Genomic DNA, 16,743 nt, shown 5'->3' on the forward strand with positions numbered 1-16,743 from the left:
GTAGCTTTGACGACCACATCTTGGGGAGCCCCGGTAGTTTGGGGATGTGCTTTACGGATAGAGCCGATGTCCAGTCTCCTTTGATGTCAAAACCGGTGCTAGCGCGTATTCTGACCTCGTAGACCTGACCGTCGAGTCCTCTCTTGTGGATTGATCTTTCCTGAGGAGAGTTTAGAGATACCACCTCGATTCCGAGATGAGATGTCACAGTCATACGCTCCATAACTATCGACGTGTACTAGCGTCAGCTATAGGATCACCTCATCCTGCTGCAGGGACCTACCAAGATCAAACATAGCCGTAACTCTCGCGGCACCGATAAAGACTGGGAGCTTAGATAGCACGGAGAATGGTCTACCAAGAATGCAACTGGGATGGACAATGGAGGGCTTCTAACCTTGAAATCATTCACAAGAGTAAGACTGAACACGCGAACAATGTGGTCCTCGCCTATGGCATTGCGATGTAGTCATTAATAGCCTACTAGATATTTGATAGGTCCGCAGTCGTTGGCTCCCTGTAACTCAACGAGATAAAGAAAAGAAGGACCGGTGCCGCTTCACCCTGGAATCGCGTCACGTAAAAGCGCGTTAGAGAGGTTGAAATTGTCAGAGAAGGCTGCGAACAGACATGATCGTGCGATCATAAATCTGATCAATCAAACTCCAACATGAATCCATACATTCAGGACATAGCTTGCTTTTCTCTGCTCTGGGAGAATATAATTTACATCCAAATCAGAGGAATACCATTAGCTAAGGCCCAAGAACATTGAAAATGACCAAAAGAAAATCATCGATTTGAAATCACAGGGGTAAGATTAGTCCCTCGGATAACGGTACATGCACTAAAACGTGCCATTATCAGGGAAAGGCCGCTGATTCTCCACTGCCCTAAAAGCGTTCCAGTGCAAGCTTAAAGAGCTGAAATCATTTTAATAGCAAAGGGGATTCTATCGGGAATTCGGCATCAATGTACAGTAGAGTACCTACTAGGTAAATGACAATGTCATTTATCTGCTGTCATATATACTGTACATACAGTACATACGGTATTACACACATATAGCCCATACTTATAAGTTATACCCCTAAGCATATCAAGAGAAACCAGTGTCATCGGATAAGCATGGATACTATAATAAGACATCTAGAGAGCACGGAGCATACGAAACTCGGCAAACAAGTCTGAAAAAGAAAAAAAGGAAAAAAAAGAAGGTAAAGGGAACAATCAGCATTTCCAGTTGTGAAAATAAGAGTAGAGTTGGTTGTTATTGAGGCTTAGTCACTGATGTTGGAGTTGTCCGGATATTTTTCCCGTCTTGGCGTTATTTAATCCCAACTTCCATCTTATCTGATTTTTATTATCTTTGCATCTGTGGTTCATTGTCTTATCTGATCTTACCATTTCTAGTGTTTAGTTATTAAGGAACTTGATACCCAACCTAAGTTGGATTCTCTGAGCTGCATAGCGGTATCTGCGAGAGAGTGTGGTCATGCAGCTGAAGTTACCAAATGCGTTGGCCAAGGGCCAGCCGGGGATTTTGCATCAATATGTATGTCATTGTCCGTGGCTGGGTTCCTTATTTATGGCTAATACCAGTATCCCACCTAGGCTGAGAGGCTAGTTGCCTTCGAGTTCACAAGGGGAAATCAAAGGAAGCCGCACAGTCTCATTTTCATCGGGGGTTTATCAGATGGACTTTGGACCGTTGATTATATGACGGACTTGGTCGCGGCGCTGCAACACAGCGAATGGTCCGTTTTCTCGCTGGTCTTGTCTTCTTCTTACAATGGGTGGGGTGTAGGTCGTCTGGGGAAAGACGTCGATGAGATTGCGCAGTGTGTTCAGTACGTGCGTGACTATAAGAAACAGCTCTTTGGGGCCGGAAAGGTAGTCATCATGGGCCATTCGACGGGGAGTCAAGATGTGATGCATTACCTTAGCTGTCCGAACCCAAGGCCTAGACATCCAGTTCTGGATAGGGAAATTGAACCATTGACGAGGACGCCTGTCGATGGTGCGATTATGCAGGCACCTGTCTCGGACAGGGAAAGTATTCTCAGCGTCTTGAATGATGGGACGGAAAGAGATAGCCCAGAAGTAATGCAAGAGCTTTACCGTAAAGCGGTTGCAGGTGCGAAGAAGAATACCTACGAAGATGACGATACAGTTGAAACTATCGTCCCGCTTTCAGTGACCGCCAGAATCGGATACCCATCATCTACAGCTGTGAGCAGTCGCCGGTTCCTTAGCCTGGCTAGCCCTGATAGCCCACAAAAGCCTGATGAGGACGACCTGTTTAGTTCGGATCTGAGTGATGAACAGCTTCAACAGACATTTGGTGTCATTGTGCCCCGTGGGCTTCTAAAATCTAAGCTTATGGTGTTGTACTCGGGCAGAGATCAGTCTGTGCCACCGTGGGTGAACAAGGAGGCTTTGTTGAAACGCTGGTCCACCGCAGCGGGACAGTCCTGGCACCCGAAGAGTATGATTATCCCCAATGCTTCACATGCGCTAAGTGACCCCGATCAAGCGGAGCCAAGACGCATTCTGGCTGAGAGGGTCATCGGATATTTGGACGAATTGGCGGAGCAAATTTAGAGCCCTGAACTGCTCCTAGTATAGAAACGTGAATATACTGTCTGGGTATAATTCGACACAGGGTCATGTACTAGGTTTGTAGCATGGGCGGCGTGATGCTGTATATATGTATCATTTGATGAAAAAAAAAAAAGCAATTAGTCCAGTCAATGCCATGAATATACTAGATTTGTACCCATTGACCTACGACTACGTGTCTCTTAGTATGTCCTTCTACGCAAAGGTTAAGAATATTCTATCAGCAAGATGGCTGAACGGTCTAAGGCACGGTTTGGGTTAACTTAACTACCAGAGCTTCAACTTTGCATATAAAAAATACAAGCATGCGCTAACCATGCCTTTCTGATCAACATGAACGTATCGCTTTAAATAGAAAAGCGCCAGTATTTTCGGCATAAAACTCAGTTCACATCGGGTAATATATAATATAACCTTCCTGAATATAGTTATTCTTGGTGTGGTAGTGGCTAAAGGATCGGGTTTGCATTGAACAAAGCTCATCACTCCTCTTGTAAATTTAGTCAAAGTTAGACCCAAACAGTTGGTAACATCTGCTGATAAGAGCTCTGTACCTCAAGTCTTCATCTTATTATACTACGACTTACTTATAAAAAAGGTTTACTAGGATCCATAACTGGGAAACATACAAAGCCTTTCATTGGATAATTATCGTCAACAGTAACATGAAACGAGGCTCACATGTAGTGTTTACAGATAGACTATCATAAGTAATCGAGTACAGCGTTATCCATGATGCTCTCAAGGAACTCACAGTGATATGTATAATAGTAGCTATCAACCTTTCTAATTCTATGATCCTGATCAGTTTCTAGTATCCTACATGTCCAGAAGAGCACTACTATTAATCTAGGCTGCGATCCGCCAACACTAGATACCAACGTGTAAAGGCATTGTAAGATCTACTGTTTAGAAGCTGGCTTCTACTTTTTATGCTGCTATCATCTTTCTGGTAGCTTAAATATTATTGTCTTAGTATCTTCTGTTTTTATTTGTATCCTTGAGTATTTATTATTTTTATCTTTTTCTTCTACATAGTGTTGGCAGACGCGATTTGCCTGATAGATATCTGCTCCTTTGCTATTCGCTTTTCCTTAAGTCTATATTATGACCGTGGTTCTCATTCCATGATTAAGTAATATATGTTAAATATAAATAACCGTCTCTTCCGAGCCTAGCGAGCTCTGTCAGATTGACATCGCCGACCTTTAGGAAGCAACGAGGTTTGGTAAATGAAGTGAATGTATCAGATTTTTAGTTTTCCGAATCTGCGCTATCACACTTATGCATGTATATCTCAAATGCTCCAAAACCAAACCATTATGCCCGCAAAGGCCCATAATTCGCCTCCTTGTGACAGTAATTGGGCATCAATGCCGCTGCCTACCTCTACATAGTACTAGTATAGTAGGTAGTGTTTCATGCAGGTATCAAGTTGGCATTCTGAGGAATCAAGTTTCGAAGCTTGCAACTGACCTTGGCTGATCCAACAGTCGGTTCCGGGAAATGTATAGGGATTGAGGTGAGAACAGGTCACGAATGCTAGACGATTCGCCTGCTGTGTCATAATGGGGTCTGTATAGTGTTATCTACATGTTCCAAGTCTAGTCTCTCATCTCCGACAGTTGGACACCCTAAGAACATGATCCTACAACTTACTCTATCTTCTACTGATTACGACTGATCAAAATAAGCATCCATTAACATTGATCGATAGAAACCGCGATTTCTAATATCCACTGAGTATAGATTGGATTGCACTCATTACGTAAATAAACAAAAGGCTGGGCATTTTCGGTAGTGACCGATTACGCTTAGCCTAGGCGATAGAGTTGCATTAGTCCTATTGTCGAGCATTCCCTGTTGATGGCCGGGAATCGTCGTTAATGGGAATATTTGCATTAAGACAAGCACCAACGGATATCCGGATACATTGGCCTATGGGAATCTGAGCTGTAATCGATTCCTTACAAATATGCGGTGTGATCGTGAAGGTATGGGCGGCATGGATGCTGCATCACATCCCGTACGCGGGTGAATATTATGTCAAGGGGATATTGATAAACCTCCCCCAACGACTCAAGAAAGTGGTAATTGATAGCGGGTGATGACACTGCGATTAGAACGTGGTAGGCCAGAAACTACCAGTATTTCCATTGGAGTGTCATCATTTGTACTCGGTGTATAGTTCCAAGTGCCTCGGGGTTGCATAAAACAGTGCCACGTAAGAACGGCGCTTTTTGGAAAGGTGACGCGAATCGTATCTGTACGTCCATGCGATTGAAACTCATCCGTAATAACTACCTCTGTTCAATTGCGGCCTAAGCGGCGGGGGTCTGACTAATATACCTAATATAACTACTACTAGTAGTAACAGGGATACGTACTATTTATACTGCAGGCTACAGTGGAACCTTGGGGTTAGTTGCATCTTCTGACATGTGATCTCAACGGAGTAAGCAGGACACATGAACTAATACTGATGTAGACTAGACTAGATCCCGGTTTCGACCTAATTTCTCAAGGACAGTGAAGCCAAGAACCGCATTTCTAATCGATATCGTCAGTCGAATATTCCAGTAGATACTTATGTATAATCAATCCTAAAGATAAGATGCAGATTGCTGAGAAATCAACAAAGCCTCGAGGTTATGAAATCCTGGACCGTAAGCCATTGGACGCCATGATCCGCTATGGAGAATGCCAAGATATAATAAGCAAGCCTCGATGATGATCTATCAGATTGGTGGCTTGAGGGCAAACTTAGACAGCTGGAGACAGCAAACTTAAGATAAACATCTGAAAAGCGGTATAAGCGATCAACTTGGACTAATGAGAGGGACGATTATTGCTGCTGCTGCAGCAGCAGCAGCAGCAGCATCACCAGTTGATAGGCCGGGATTCCGAGAAGGCAATTGCCGAACGGCTGACTCGTTCGAGGCCGGCAAAGGTCCGTGCGGTGTAGCCAACTGAGTCAACCTAAGGTTCTTTTCTCTTCGGTGGGGTGCCGACCAACCCTTAACCCGGGAAGAGATCCGAGTAAACCTAAGTAAAAAAAAAAGCCTGGATGCATTGTTGAACGGCCAGTGCCGACAACGTTCAGCGACTTGATATCTTGGTTCATCCGAAGAATTTTCAAGCGAGTGTAAGCATAGGGGCGACCAGGCTCTTTTTCTTAGACTTGTTCTTTTTTCCTGATCTTCTCATCCAACTCTTTTTCTTCTCAAGAGAGATATTGCAAGCGCAAGTTTTGAGATGCGCGTCATCAAGGTTCCAACTTCCTGAATAGAGAGAGAGAGAGAGAGAGAGAGAGAGACCCATGACAATAGTAGACTATATTAATTCAAAGTCTGTACTATGTACGGAGTACAATGCTCGAATTGAATTTCAATATGTAAGCACGCAGGGAAGACCCAAGCTCTTTTCTGTTTTGCACGGAGTTACTGCTAAACCCACAACGGATTTATGGCGCCCCTAAGATATCCCGTTGGTTATAATAACTGAATTACGACGGGTCTACCTCATTATCTAATTCCGGGCATTTTAAGTAAAGGAACACGGTATCCACCATCGTAGGAAAATTTAGGGTAACCCCCAGTCATTCCCGTTCCATGATAGGCAGCTGGTCAAGCCCTGGGCCAATCACGATGTGGGAGAAGGTAATGGATGATGGTCTAGTCCCCATCAGGCACGAGTCCTTCTGTAAGCAAAGACGCAAAATCCTTTCTACCACCGGGCGCTTATCTCCGCCACACTAATCCAGATTGAGAAACCGCAACATGTCAGCCTCCCACGAGCGGTCTTCTTTTTTTTTTTTTTTTTTTTTCGACAGATATACACACCTCCTCTCCGTCCGAATCCTCCATTCAACTGCAACTGATGATCGTGATGGGGGGTGGTGGGGTGGGAAACATCATCAACAATAAGTCAAGACCCGGACTTAACCGACTCTTGTATCCGCAGAGGAATGTATTTTCCGCTCGACTCAGGTTGACTCAAGTTGACTCAATATCCACTCAGATCCACTCCGAGCGTGGTTTCGGTGGCCCACCCGAGCTCCTTCAGGCGAGCTCTCCTTAATACACTTTTTCCTTTTTTTTTTTTTTTTTTTCTCGCTTCTTCCTGTGGTGCTCCACCGTTCGGCTCTCTTCGACGGATATTCTGCCCTCATTCTGTCCTCCGATTGACTGGTTTAATCCGTCTTCTCCGTTTCTTGAGATTGGACCCTACAGATGAGTATCCACTGGCCTTATTCAACTGCCAGATCTGACAAATCCAATGAATTTTCCCGTTGTTTGGTTCCCGGAGTTAGTAATGCAGCTAGCCGTTTATATAACTCATGATGCAATTCCATCACCCGCTTCGATTTCCCTGTCAACAGCTTCTTCTGTTGCGCTTGGGTGCCCTTGTTGGTATATCATTTTGGACCCTCTCCCCTCTTGGAAAGCGCGTACAGGAGAGCGATCGCCTTTCTTCTCAATTCTCTACCTAATTTTTGTCCTTCTCTATTGATTCCTGTATATATATACATATCTATACCCACTAAACAACCACCGCAGATACCCCTCATTTGAAATCACTTTGAATCATCTGACCTCTCCCATTTATATATATATTTTTCTATAATCGGCTGAAGAAGTCACCAGACCGGTCCTAACGGATCTCTAATTCTATTACTACAATTAACACTCAACCGGGCATCCATTGCTGGCTTCGAATCTGATACCGCACATACGAAAGTACACGAGACGAGGCCGTTCCCGAAATGGCTGACGAACATCGTCAGCCTGAGGCATCGTTCAATACGACTGCGAACCCCTACAACCACCCGGTGGCTTCGGAGCATACGCTGAATTCTTTGAACTCGACCTCGACCAGTGAAACCGATGCCTCGGCTGATGTGGACGCGAGATGGGGAGAACGCAACCAGGGTGACCCTGTTTCCCGTCGGGGTGCGATGGAGGAATTTGAAGAGATGCGAAGGGAAGTCACAAAGCTCAGTCTCCACCGGACTCGTTCAGCCAAAGACGCTCGGCGGCGCTCACGGGTCGAGGGTCGCGATGAGGAGAAGGCGCTCGAGGATGAACAGGCTTCGTCTACGGATGAGTACCAGGGTGGGTTCGATCTAAGCGAGTTTTTGATGGGTGGCCATCTGGAACGACGAACGACAGCAGGAGAGCCGGCGAAGAAGGTGGGCGTTGCCTTCAAGAATGTCACGGTGAAAGGCGTCGAGACAGGTGCCTCCTTCGTCCGGACCCTTCCTGATGCTGTCATTGGAACTTTTGGTCCCGACCTGTATAAGATCGTGTGCCGCTTCGTACCTGCTCTCCACTTCGGTAAGCGTCCTCCTGTAAGAAACTTGCTCCACGACTTCAGTGGAGCAGTTAGGGAAGGCGAAATGATGCTAGTGCTTGGTAGGCCTGGAGCAGGCTGTTCCACCTTCTTGAAGACGATTGCCAATGACCGAGAAGCCTTCGCAGGGGTTGAGGGTGAGGTCAGTTACGGTGGCCTCTCAGCGGAAGAGCAGCATAAGCATTTCCGCGGCGAGGTGAACTACAACCAGGAAGATGATCAGCATTTCCCGAACCTCACGGTCTGGCAGACGCTGAAGTTCTCTTTGATTAACAAGACAAAGAAGCATGACAAAGCTAGTATACCCATCATTATCGACGCGCTGTTAAAAATGTTCGGCATCACCCATACAAAGAATACTCTTGTGGGTAATGAGTATGTCCGTGGTGTTTCTGGTGGAGAGAGAAAGCGTGTCAGTATCGCTGAAACGCTCGCGACTAAGTCTTCCGTCGTCTGCTGGGATAACTCCACCAGAGGACTGGATGCCAGCACTGCTCTTGACTATGCCAAGTCGCTCCGTATCATGACGGACGTCAGCAAGCGGACTACTCTGGTTACTCTGTATCAAGCTGGTGAGAGTATTTATGAGCTAATGGACAAGGTTCTGGTGATCGATGCGGGACGTATGCTCTATCAAGGCCCTGCCAACGAAGCAAAGCAGTACTTTGTGGATCTCGGGTTTTATTGCCCTGAACAATCCACAACTGCTGATTTTCTCACTTCCCTGTGTGACCCGAATGCCCGCCAGTTCCAGCCAGGTCGCGAAGCATCGACGCCAAAGACTGCTGAAGAGCTCGAGGCGATCTTCAAACAGAGTGAAGCATACAAGCAGATCTGGAATGAAGTTTGTGCGTACGAGAAATTGCTACAGGACACTAACCAGGAGGACACTCGCCGCTTCCAGAAAACTGTGGCTCAGTCAAAAAGTAAGACGGTTTCGAAAAAGTCGCCTTACACGGTCTCTATTTTCAGACAAGTCGCGGCTTGTGTGCAGCGAGAATTTTGGCTCCTGTGGGGAGACAAGACCTCCCTGTATACCAAATACTTCATTATTGTCTCAAACGGTCTTATCGTCTCTTCTTTGTTCTATGGTGAATCATTGGATACTAGCGGAGCTTTCTCGCGTGGTGGTGCCCTGTTCTTTTCGATCTTGTTCCTCGGTTGGCTTCAGCTAACGGAACTGATGCCTGCGGTTTCCGGGCGTGGTATCGTCGCACGCCATAAGGATTATGCCTTCTACCGTCCGTCTGCCGTGGCAATCGCCCGAGTTGTGGTCGATTTCCCGGCAATCTTCTGCATGGTTGTGCCGTTCACCATCATCGTATATTTCATGACGGGACTCGATGTGGATGCATCCAAGTTCTTTATTTACTTCTTGTTTGTGTACACGACGACGTTCTGTATCACGTCCCTGTATCGCATGTTCGCAGCACTATCTCCGACTATTGACGATGCCGTTAGGTTCGCTGGTATTGCTCTGAACGTGTTAATTCTGTTCGTTGGTTATGTCATTCCCAAGCAAGGACTCATTGATGGCTCGATTTGGTTCGGTTGGTTGTTCTACGTGAACCCGCTTTCGTACAGTTATGAAGCGGTCCTTACGAACGAATTTTCGAACAGAGTTATGTCGTGTGCTCCTTCGCAGCTCGTGCCTCAAGGCCCAGGTGTGGATCCAAGGTACCAAGGTTGTGCTCTCACGGGGTCCGAGCTTGGTAAGGCAAACGTTGCAGGAAGTCGGTATCTTGAAGAAACTTTCCAATTGTAAGTACCCCTTATTCGTTACTATTCAACTATCAACACACTCACACAACATAGCACCCGGCACCATTTGTGGCGCAATTTTGGCGTGGTCATCGCTTTCACGGTTCTCTACCTCCTTGTCACTGTCATAGCTGCTGAAGTTCTCTCATTTGTGGGAGGCGGTGGCGGCGCATTAGTCTTCAAGAAGTCCAAGCGTTCCACGAAACTCAGAGCGCAAAACGGCAAAGGTAATGATGAGGAGCAAGTACAAGATACAGGTGATAACGCGGCATTGTCACGTGGTGAAGCGAAGTCTTCTAGCAACGGCGAAGCCATGCAGCGCCTTTCTGCTAGCGAGCGGGTTTTCACCTGGTCGAATGTAGAATACACGGTGCCATACGGAAATGGGACACGGAAACTTCTTAACGGTGTTAACGGTTATGCGAAGCCCGGTCTTATGATCGCTTTAATGGGTGCTTCTGGAGCAGGCAAAACCACTCTGCTCAACACCTTAGCTCAGCGTCAGAAGATGGGTGTGGTCACTGGCGACATGCTTGTTGACGGTCATCCTCTCGGTACCGATTTCCAAAGAGGCACTGGTTTCTGTGAACAAATGGATCTTCATGACAATACCGCGACTATTCGGGAGGCCCTTGAGTTCTCGGCAATTCTTCGTCAGGACAGGGACACCCCACGTCAAGACAAGCTTGATTATGTGAATCAGATTATCGACCTGTTGGAGTTGGAGGATATCCAGGATGCTATCATTGGTTCTCTTAACGTCGAACAGAAGAAGAGAGTAACCATCGGTGTCGAGTTAGCTGCGAAACCGAGTCTCCTCCTATTCCTGGATGAGCCCACCAGTGGTCTGGACAGTCAGGCAGCCTTCTCAATCGTGAGATTCCTGAAGAAGCTATCTCAAGCGGGACAGGCCATTGTGTGTACAATTCACCAGCCGTCATCCATGCTGATCCAGCAGTTCGACATGGTCTTAGCTCTTAACCCCGGCGGAAACACATTCTATTTCGGCCCTATTGGTCCTGAAGGTCGCGATGTGATTAAGTACTTCGCTGACCGCGGCGCCGTTTGCCCACCATCCAAGAATGTCGCAGAATTCATTCTCGAAACAGCAGCGAAGGCGACTAAGAAGGATGGTAGATCTATTGATTGGAACGAGGAGTGGCGCAATTCTGAACAGAGCCGCCGCATTTTGGACGAAATTCAACAGATCAGGGAAGAACGCAGCAAGATCCCAATTACCGAGAAGGGTGTCGAATACGAGTTTGCTGCTCCCACATGGACACAGACTGTTTTACTCACTGAGAGGCTGTTCAGACAGTACTGGAGAGATCCATCGTACTATTACGGAAAGCTCTTCGTCAGTGTCATTATTGGTATTTTCAACGGATTCGTAAGTAGCCTCCGGTCTTTGAATTTGGGCATTGCTGACTAGGACAGACGTTCTGGATGCTCGATAACTCCATCAGTAGCATGCAAAATCGCATGTTCTCCATCTTCCTGATCATTCTCATCCCTCCCATTGTCTTGAATAGTATCGTCCCCAAGTTCTATATCAACCGTGCCCTTTGGGAAGCTCGTGAATATCCTAGTCGTATCTACGGATGGTTCGCCTTCTGCACGGCAAACGTTGTTTGTGAGATTCCGATGGCAATCGTTTCTGCCCTGATCTATTGGCTGCTCTGGTACTACCCAGTCGGCTTCCCGACGGACTCGAGCAGCGCTGGATACGTCTTTCTCATGTCGATGCTTTTCTTCCTCTTCCAGGCCAGCTGGGGTCAATGGATTTGTGCTTTCGCCCCATCGTTCACAGTGATTTCCAACGTAAGTCTTTATTTTAGTATACCCAATCCGATTCACCATACTGACACTCCTTCCCAGGTCCTTCCCTTCTTCTTTGTCATGGTCAATCTGTTCAACGGTATCGTCCGTCCATACCAAGACTACCCGGTCTTCTGGAAATACTGGATGTACTACGTCAACCCAGTAACCTGGTGGCTTCGAGGCGTGATCTCAAGCGTTTTCCCCTCTGTCCACATCGAATGTGCCTCGAAGGAAGCTACCCACTTCAACCCTCCCCCAGGCTCCACTTGCCAACAGTACGCAGGAGACTTCGTTTCCAAGATTGCTGGAGTGGGATACCTGGTCAACCCGGACGCCACGGACGACTGCCAATATTGCCCCTACGCTAACGGCACAGAATACATGCACACGCTCAACGTCCACGATGGCGATAAGTGGCGGTGCTTTGGTATCTTCCTGGCCTTTGTGATTATCAACTGGGCGTTGGTTTATTTCTTCATCTACACTGTCCGCGTTAGGGGATGGTCCTTCGGAATCGGATACCTCTTCGGTGGACTCGGTGTGATCATTGATGGTGTGAAAAAGGTCTTCTGCAAAAAGTCTGAAAAGGAACAGAACTAGACGGTGGTTGGTGGTCTAGTTTTTGGTTGATGTGTTCAACTTTCCATCGATCAATTCCAAACAGGCGGAAAGCAGAAACAAGCAATACGACAGGGGGAGATGATAAATAAGTAAAGGAGAAAGAGATTTAATGTTGAATGGAATATGAGTGATATCCCGAGGAGACATAGATAGAAAAGAGCATTTTGTTCATAGACAGCGTTAATATAATTCATGCATATATATACCAACCTTCCCGCGCTGAAAAGTAGGAACACCGTATCGATATCAAACAAGATGATACAGAATTTATCTCTCCCCTCACGAACATACCGCCATAAGCCGCAAAGTATCAATATTGCACAGACGCTGCCCTATCGTAGCACACTATCCAAGATCAGTACGTATGGCTCCCTCCAACGAAACGCAAAAACAAAAGGCACTTGCAAAATGATGTTAGGGTTTCGTCGTCCTACCGGGTTTCTCGAATGACAAGGAGCAACCCAGTCATTTCCATTGGCATCCGTTACCTGGCATGTGCCATGCATACCGCGCATCGTGCATTGCTTCAAGATATGTATTATTAGTGATACTTTTTACTTTTTGTGGACAAAACTTGATTTGGAACGTACGCCTTCGACGTATCTTTCCTGCTGACGTGTTTTGCCCTGCATGTTGCGACTGGTACCCCCAGTAAGACGAATATCAGGGCCACCAGCAGAAATTCCAATACCGCCGGTACCACCAGTATTGCCAACAGTACTACCGGTATTAACACCGCTAGTACCACTATAATTAGGATTAGCAGTACCGGGTGGAACAGCGCCCGCAGTGCTGGTGCAGAGAAGGGCAAAAATCAGCGAAGAAACAATACCAGACCTCATTTTGGGCCATACAAAACTACAAGCAGCAGGGAAAATAAAGAGAAAAGAAAAAGATGGACGAAGGGATCTTTGACGGATATCGCATGGCCTGAAGTATCTACACATGTGGGTTATAAGTCAAATGACCACTAGCGTCATGATGAAACCTCATTATCCCTTCAATATGCTAGTTCGTGGCATCGTGTTGTTTTCGGAGGTTACATGGGGCAACCCTAGATATTTGTGCCGTCTTATTTTAGACTATCGCGGTTCTTTTCAATTGCTGCATGGTCGGTTTTGTTTGAGAGGCTTGGTAAGGCATGGTTCTAGAGTGGGGATTAGAGGATATCAAAGAATCCCACCGGGCGTGTGCAGTCTGCCTCTTTGTTGCCAGAATGGGAAGCTTTACTATCTCATGTTAAAGGACGGGGAACACATTGCCCCGACTATTCTACGGATTATCTCTTTGTTCAAGAACCACCTTGCCAATCACATATCTCTAAGTACGTATTAAATTAGATATTCAATGGGACTCTATCTAGATCCATGATCAACGGCTGAGTGAACTTATAACAGAAATCCCATCTGGATCACATTCCACTTTCTGAATTGAACCAAGGCCTGCGGTTTGGCCCATACTGAGGTGCTGGAAGACGAAGCGGCACGGGCACAACGCCTTTGAAAGCATCTAACATAGTCCCAGACTCATCGCTCGGGGATTTGTTCTGCCCCGACACGGCATCCTCTCTACTGATGACTGTCATGAGCACACCGCACTCCCAGTTTCGACAGTTGAGTTTCGGTTCCTTTGTTGCCCGCTCCTGAACGAGACGGCCCCTATTCATTATAAGTTTCCCGAATTGCAAGGCACAACCAGAGGGTGAGCATGATATAAGACCACTCACCAAGCACTCTCTGAAAGATTCGCACTTCCCACATAAGCCCAGGCTCGGCATTGGGAGTTATCAGGTAGCGTCGCTGGGTCATCTAGTCTTACGTAGAGGATCTAGAGCATCCTAGCATAAGCTCGGTCTGTTCTTCCGCTTCCCTCAAAAAACACAGTGACTTACTTTATTGTGCATCAGTAGTCCTGGCCTCTGACTTACACAGTCGCGCAGAACCTGACGAGGGAATTTCGGGCCCGTATACCACCTTGATTGGAAGCAAATTGTACCTGCGGATTGTGGACCACCTTTTGTGTCATTGACTGTTGTCTCTGAGGGGAAGTAGACTCTGAATCTATCCTTCCACTCTTCGGCCATAGACTTGTCAATAAGCTGTGCAGGATTGCGGCGGCTCCGGGCAGGGAAGGATCTTGCGGTGCGAAGAACATATTCTGTCGATCCATCGTCGCCTAGACACAAAGTTATCCTGCGACTAGCGTTAGGATGGGGCATCGCACTCAGCTATTGCTTACCCTGGCATGCGAGATATATAGACCTCAAGAACTCGTCCGTCAAGGAGCCAACGGATGACGTCTATTGTATATCAGGAAGTGCTCTATGAACTGGTATAATTGTGGACTCACAATAAAATCGATGTTGAGAGGTTTGGATGTTCGCAAGCCAAGGGAGTCCACTGCACGTCCTAAGCCGCAGTACCCTGTACGCCGCCACGAATCTCCCATATGCGAGCCACCACTAAATGGAATCAGAGATCAGACCATGTTGTCAGTGTAGAGAAGCTTACATAGTGTGGACAAATGCAATATGCGCGGTTTTACTGAAGTCATAATCGGTGAGTTTATCGATGGTATTCTCGTGCAGAGTGCTAGCCTTTAAAAAGTAAGTCAACTCGTCGTAAAAGGCTGTTCGTGAAAAGTCGGAGTCTTTATCGGTCCTTTTTGGTAGATCAATAATAAAAACACTCTAGATTATGGTTAGCCGGTAGCGGATAGGAATGCCAGATCATGCAGTACATTTTCCATGAATCCACCTATTTCACCCCAGTCATATGGAGTCAAGTTGGCAGTGGGGACCACAATCCGAACATATCCCGAGTGGAAGAGTATCATCAGCTTTGAATGCATGCAATTCACTTGGCCATCCATTGGTGGAAAGCATAATCTAAGGTTGCTCATAGCAGCTGTTTCGGACTTGTACTGAAGTTTCTAGAACCACAAAGGTGGTTAACTTCACGTTCCAAAAGACTGAACACCAAGGTAAGAAAATAAGGACCAGGGTATGGTTCATGGTCCAGCCAGACAACAACTATATGAATAACGCTGAAGGAAACTTACTGTAGATTCATCCTTGGCTTGCATCACCAAGTAGAATCGGGTTTTTGCTGTATTCAATTTCGAGAAAAGCCATTCCATTTCCCACATAAACGAGCTGAGGACAGCAAGTTGTAAGTCGGATTTCTGAAAGACCTCCTCGATCTTGATATCATCACCCTGACGGAGGCAACCAAAGACCCATGTTTTCTTAACGACTCCGTTAGGAAACTGAACCGACGGAGTCGGGGATGGGATTTGTATTTGCTGAGCATGTTCTGCTGGCATTGTACGTGAGGAATCTGATCCAGACGATGTACCAGCCGCTGATATAGCAGGACCGGAAGATATTAGAGGCGTTTCAGTTCTCGCGTGCTTTGCATCCCGTTGGTCATCGGATACGGATTCTTCGGCTTTCCTCTTGTTCAGTCGCGCCAGGCGCTCTTTCTCCATCTGCCTTCGATCCAAACCCAATATGCCGGCTGTTTGTATCGGGGCCTGTATGCTTGCTGGAGCTTCAGCTCTGCTGGACAAAGGGGCGCTAGAAGCCTTGCTGTCATTGTTGTCAGCAGATGACAAGTGAGGTCTCGATGTGCCATTCTCATTTTCTATGGCGCCTTGCATAGATAATTCGATCGCCTTCTTAAGGTCTTCATCTTCGTCACCGCTATCTTCCTCACCCGAGTCGGTTTCATCCCCATCAGTCTCGGACCCAATGACGGAGTTTGATTTGGGAAATATGGGTACCACGTCATCATCAGAATCTACAGTCAAGTCAACAACTTCATGTTGATTCCCGCTGTGACTGTTCTCTTCATGATTACTGGAATCCCTTAGAGAGGCAGCAATTGCTGCCTTCAGATCAGGGTCATCTAAATCGTCGGAATTCATCTTAGATCATTGAATACTTCAAGTGAGGCGCCCGACAGCAAAGTAGAGTTGAATCTGGGAGAGATAGGGAGAGGGTGAGAGAGAAAGGGAATGGCAACTCGAAAGGGGTGATTTTATGGTTAGTAGAGACTCATGCTTTGACAAAGAACATAGATAGATGGAGGATTTGTCGTGATACGGAACACAAAAGCGTTGTGTTTACGGTAAGACGTCACGGGAGTCTCTGGTTGTCCAGATGGTTAAATCCTCAACCAAATAGAAACCAAGGACTTCAAGATAAGCGTAATGCTGAAAGAAAATATAAAAACGCGTTCGAAAGAAGTGGAGGGCAATGAAAGAAAGAAAAGGCAAGCAAAGCAGAAGACAACAAGAAACATTCATTGAAGAGAGGAGGAACTTGGCCAATGATATCCATCCAATCCCCCGGCAACACGTGACTGCGAGGATATGAGTACATATTTTATCATCGACAGCCTGGGAGTAGTCGGGGATATGGGATCATGATATACATTATTTGGCTTGAAGTTCCCCCGAAAGCGGGGCAGTTGCTGCCTATCCTGCCTAAGTGTACTATGTAGAGAGACCGTATCAAAGAGCAAAGCCCGTATACAAGCTTCATTGTTCGCAACATGATATGTA

At 46.5% G+C, this 16,743-nt stretch overlaps 4 protein-coding genes across 4 annotated transcripts; 2 read left to right on the forward strand and 2 right to left on the reverse strand.

Annotated features, from left to right (window-relative positions):
- The first annotated feature begins 1,409 nt into the window (after positions 1–1,409).
- BDV38DRAFT_235953 (putative esterase) lies at positions 1,410–2,737 on the forward strand. Its single transcript, XM_032053396.1, has 2 exons — positions 1,410–1,555; positions 1,615–2,737. Exons 1-2 carry the CDS (start codon positions 1,496–1,498, stop codon positions 2,602–2,604), a joined length of 1,050 nt encoding a protein of 349 aa, XP_031918209.1. The 5' UTR covers positions 1,410–1,495; the 3' UTR covers positions 2,605–2,737.
- Positions 2,738–6,747: 4,010 nt separating this feature from the next.
- On the forward strand, positions 6,748–12,362 carry atrF (ABC drug exporter AtrF). Its single transcript, XM_032053397.1, has 4 exons — positions 6,748–9,735; positions 9,790–11,125; positions 11,173–11,556; positions 11,614–12,362. Exons 1-4 carry the CDS (start codon positions 7,388–7,390, stop codon positions 12,154–12,156), a joined length of 4,611 nt encoding a protein of 1,536 aa, XP_031918210.1. The 5' UTR covers positions 6,748–7,387; the 3' UTR covers positions 12,157–12,362.
- A 147-nt stretch (positions 12,363–12,509) lies between these two features.
- BDV38DRAFT_278323 (uncharacterized protein) lies at positions 12,510–13,019 on the reverse strand (the record flags this gene model as incomplete). Its single annotated transcript, XM_032058691.1, has 2 exons — positions 12,510–12,701; positions 12,768–13,019. The coding sequence occupies 2 exons, from the start codon at positions 13,017–13,019 to the stop codon at positions 12,510–12,512; spliced, it is 444 nt and encodes a 147-aa protein (XP_031918211.1).
- Positions 13,020–13,587: 568 nt separating this feature from the next.
- Positions 13,588–16,704, reverse strand: BDV38DRAFT_235955 (uncharacterized protein; the record flags this gene model as incomplete). Its single annotated transcript, XM_032053398.1, has 8 exons — positions 15,238–16,704; positions 14,917–15,108; positions 14,688–14,866; positions 14,527–14,638; positions 14,416–14,476; positions 14,069–14,352; positions 13,904–14,004; positions 13,588–13,835 (listed from the first exon to the last, which is right to left on the reverse strand). Exons 1-8 carry the CDS (start codon positions 16,102–16,104, stop codon positions 13,589–13,591), a joined length of 2,043 nt encoding a protein of 680 aa, XP_031918212.1. The 5' UTR covers positions 16,105–16,704.
- Between the last annotated feature and the right edge of the window lie 39 nt (positions 16,705–16,743).

This window comes from Aspergillus pseudotamarii (assembly GCF_009193445.1).
Source record: "Aspergillus pseudotamarii strain CBS 117625 unplaced genomic scaffold BDV38scaffold_5, whole genome shotgun sequence".
Taxonomy (NCBI): domain Eukaryota; kingdom Fungi; phylum Ascomycota; class Eurotiomycetes; order Eurotiales; family Aspergillaceae; genus Aspergillus; species Aspergillus pseudotamarii.

Bases quoted from the DNA above. Each gene is read 5' to 3' on its own strand.
- atrF (XM_032053397.1), top strand. From the start codon at position 7,388: ATGGCTGACGAACATCGTCAGCCTGAGGCATCGTTCAATACGACTGCG. The intron at 9,736-9,789 runs GTAAGTACCCCT...CACACAACATAG, and splicing joins CTTGAAGAAACTTTCCAATT to CACCCGGCACCATTTGTGGC. The intron at 11,557-11,613 runs GTAAGTCTTTAT...ACTCCTTCCCAG, and splicing joins CGTTCACAGTGATTTCCAAC to GTCCTTCCCTTCTTCTTTGT.
- BDV38DRAFT_235953 (XM_032053396.1), top strand. From the start codon at position 1,496: ATGCAGCTGAAGTTACCAAATGCGTTGGCCAAGGGCCAGCCGGGGATT. The intron at 1,556-1,614 runs GTATGTCATTGT...TATCCCACCTAG, and splicing joins CGGGGATTTTGCATCAATAT to GCTGAGAGGCTAGTTGCCTT.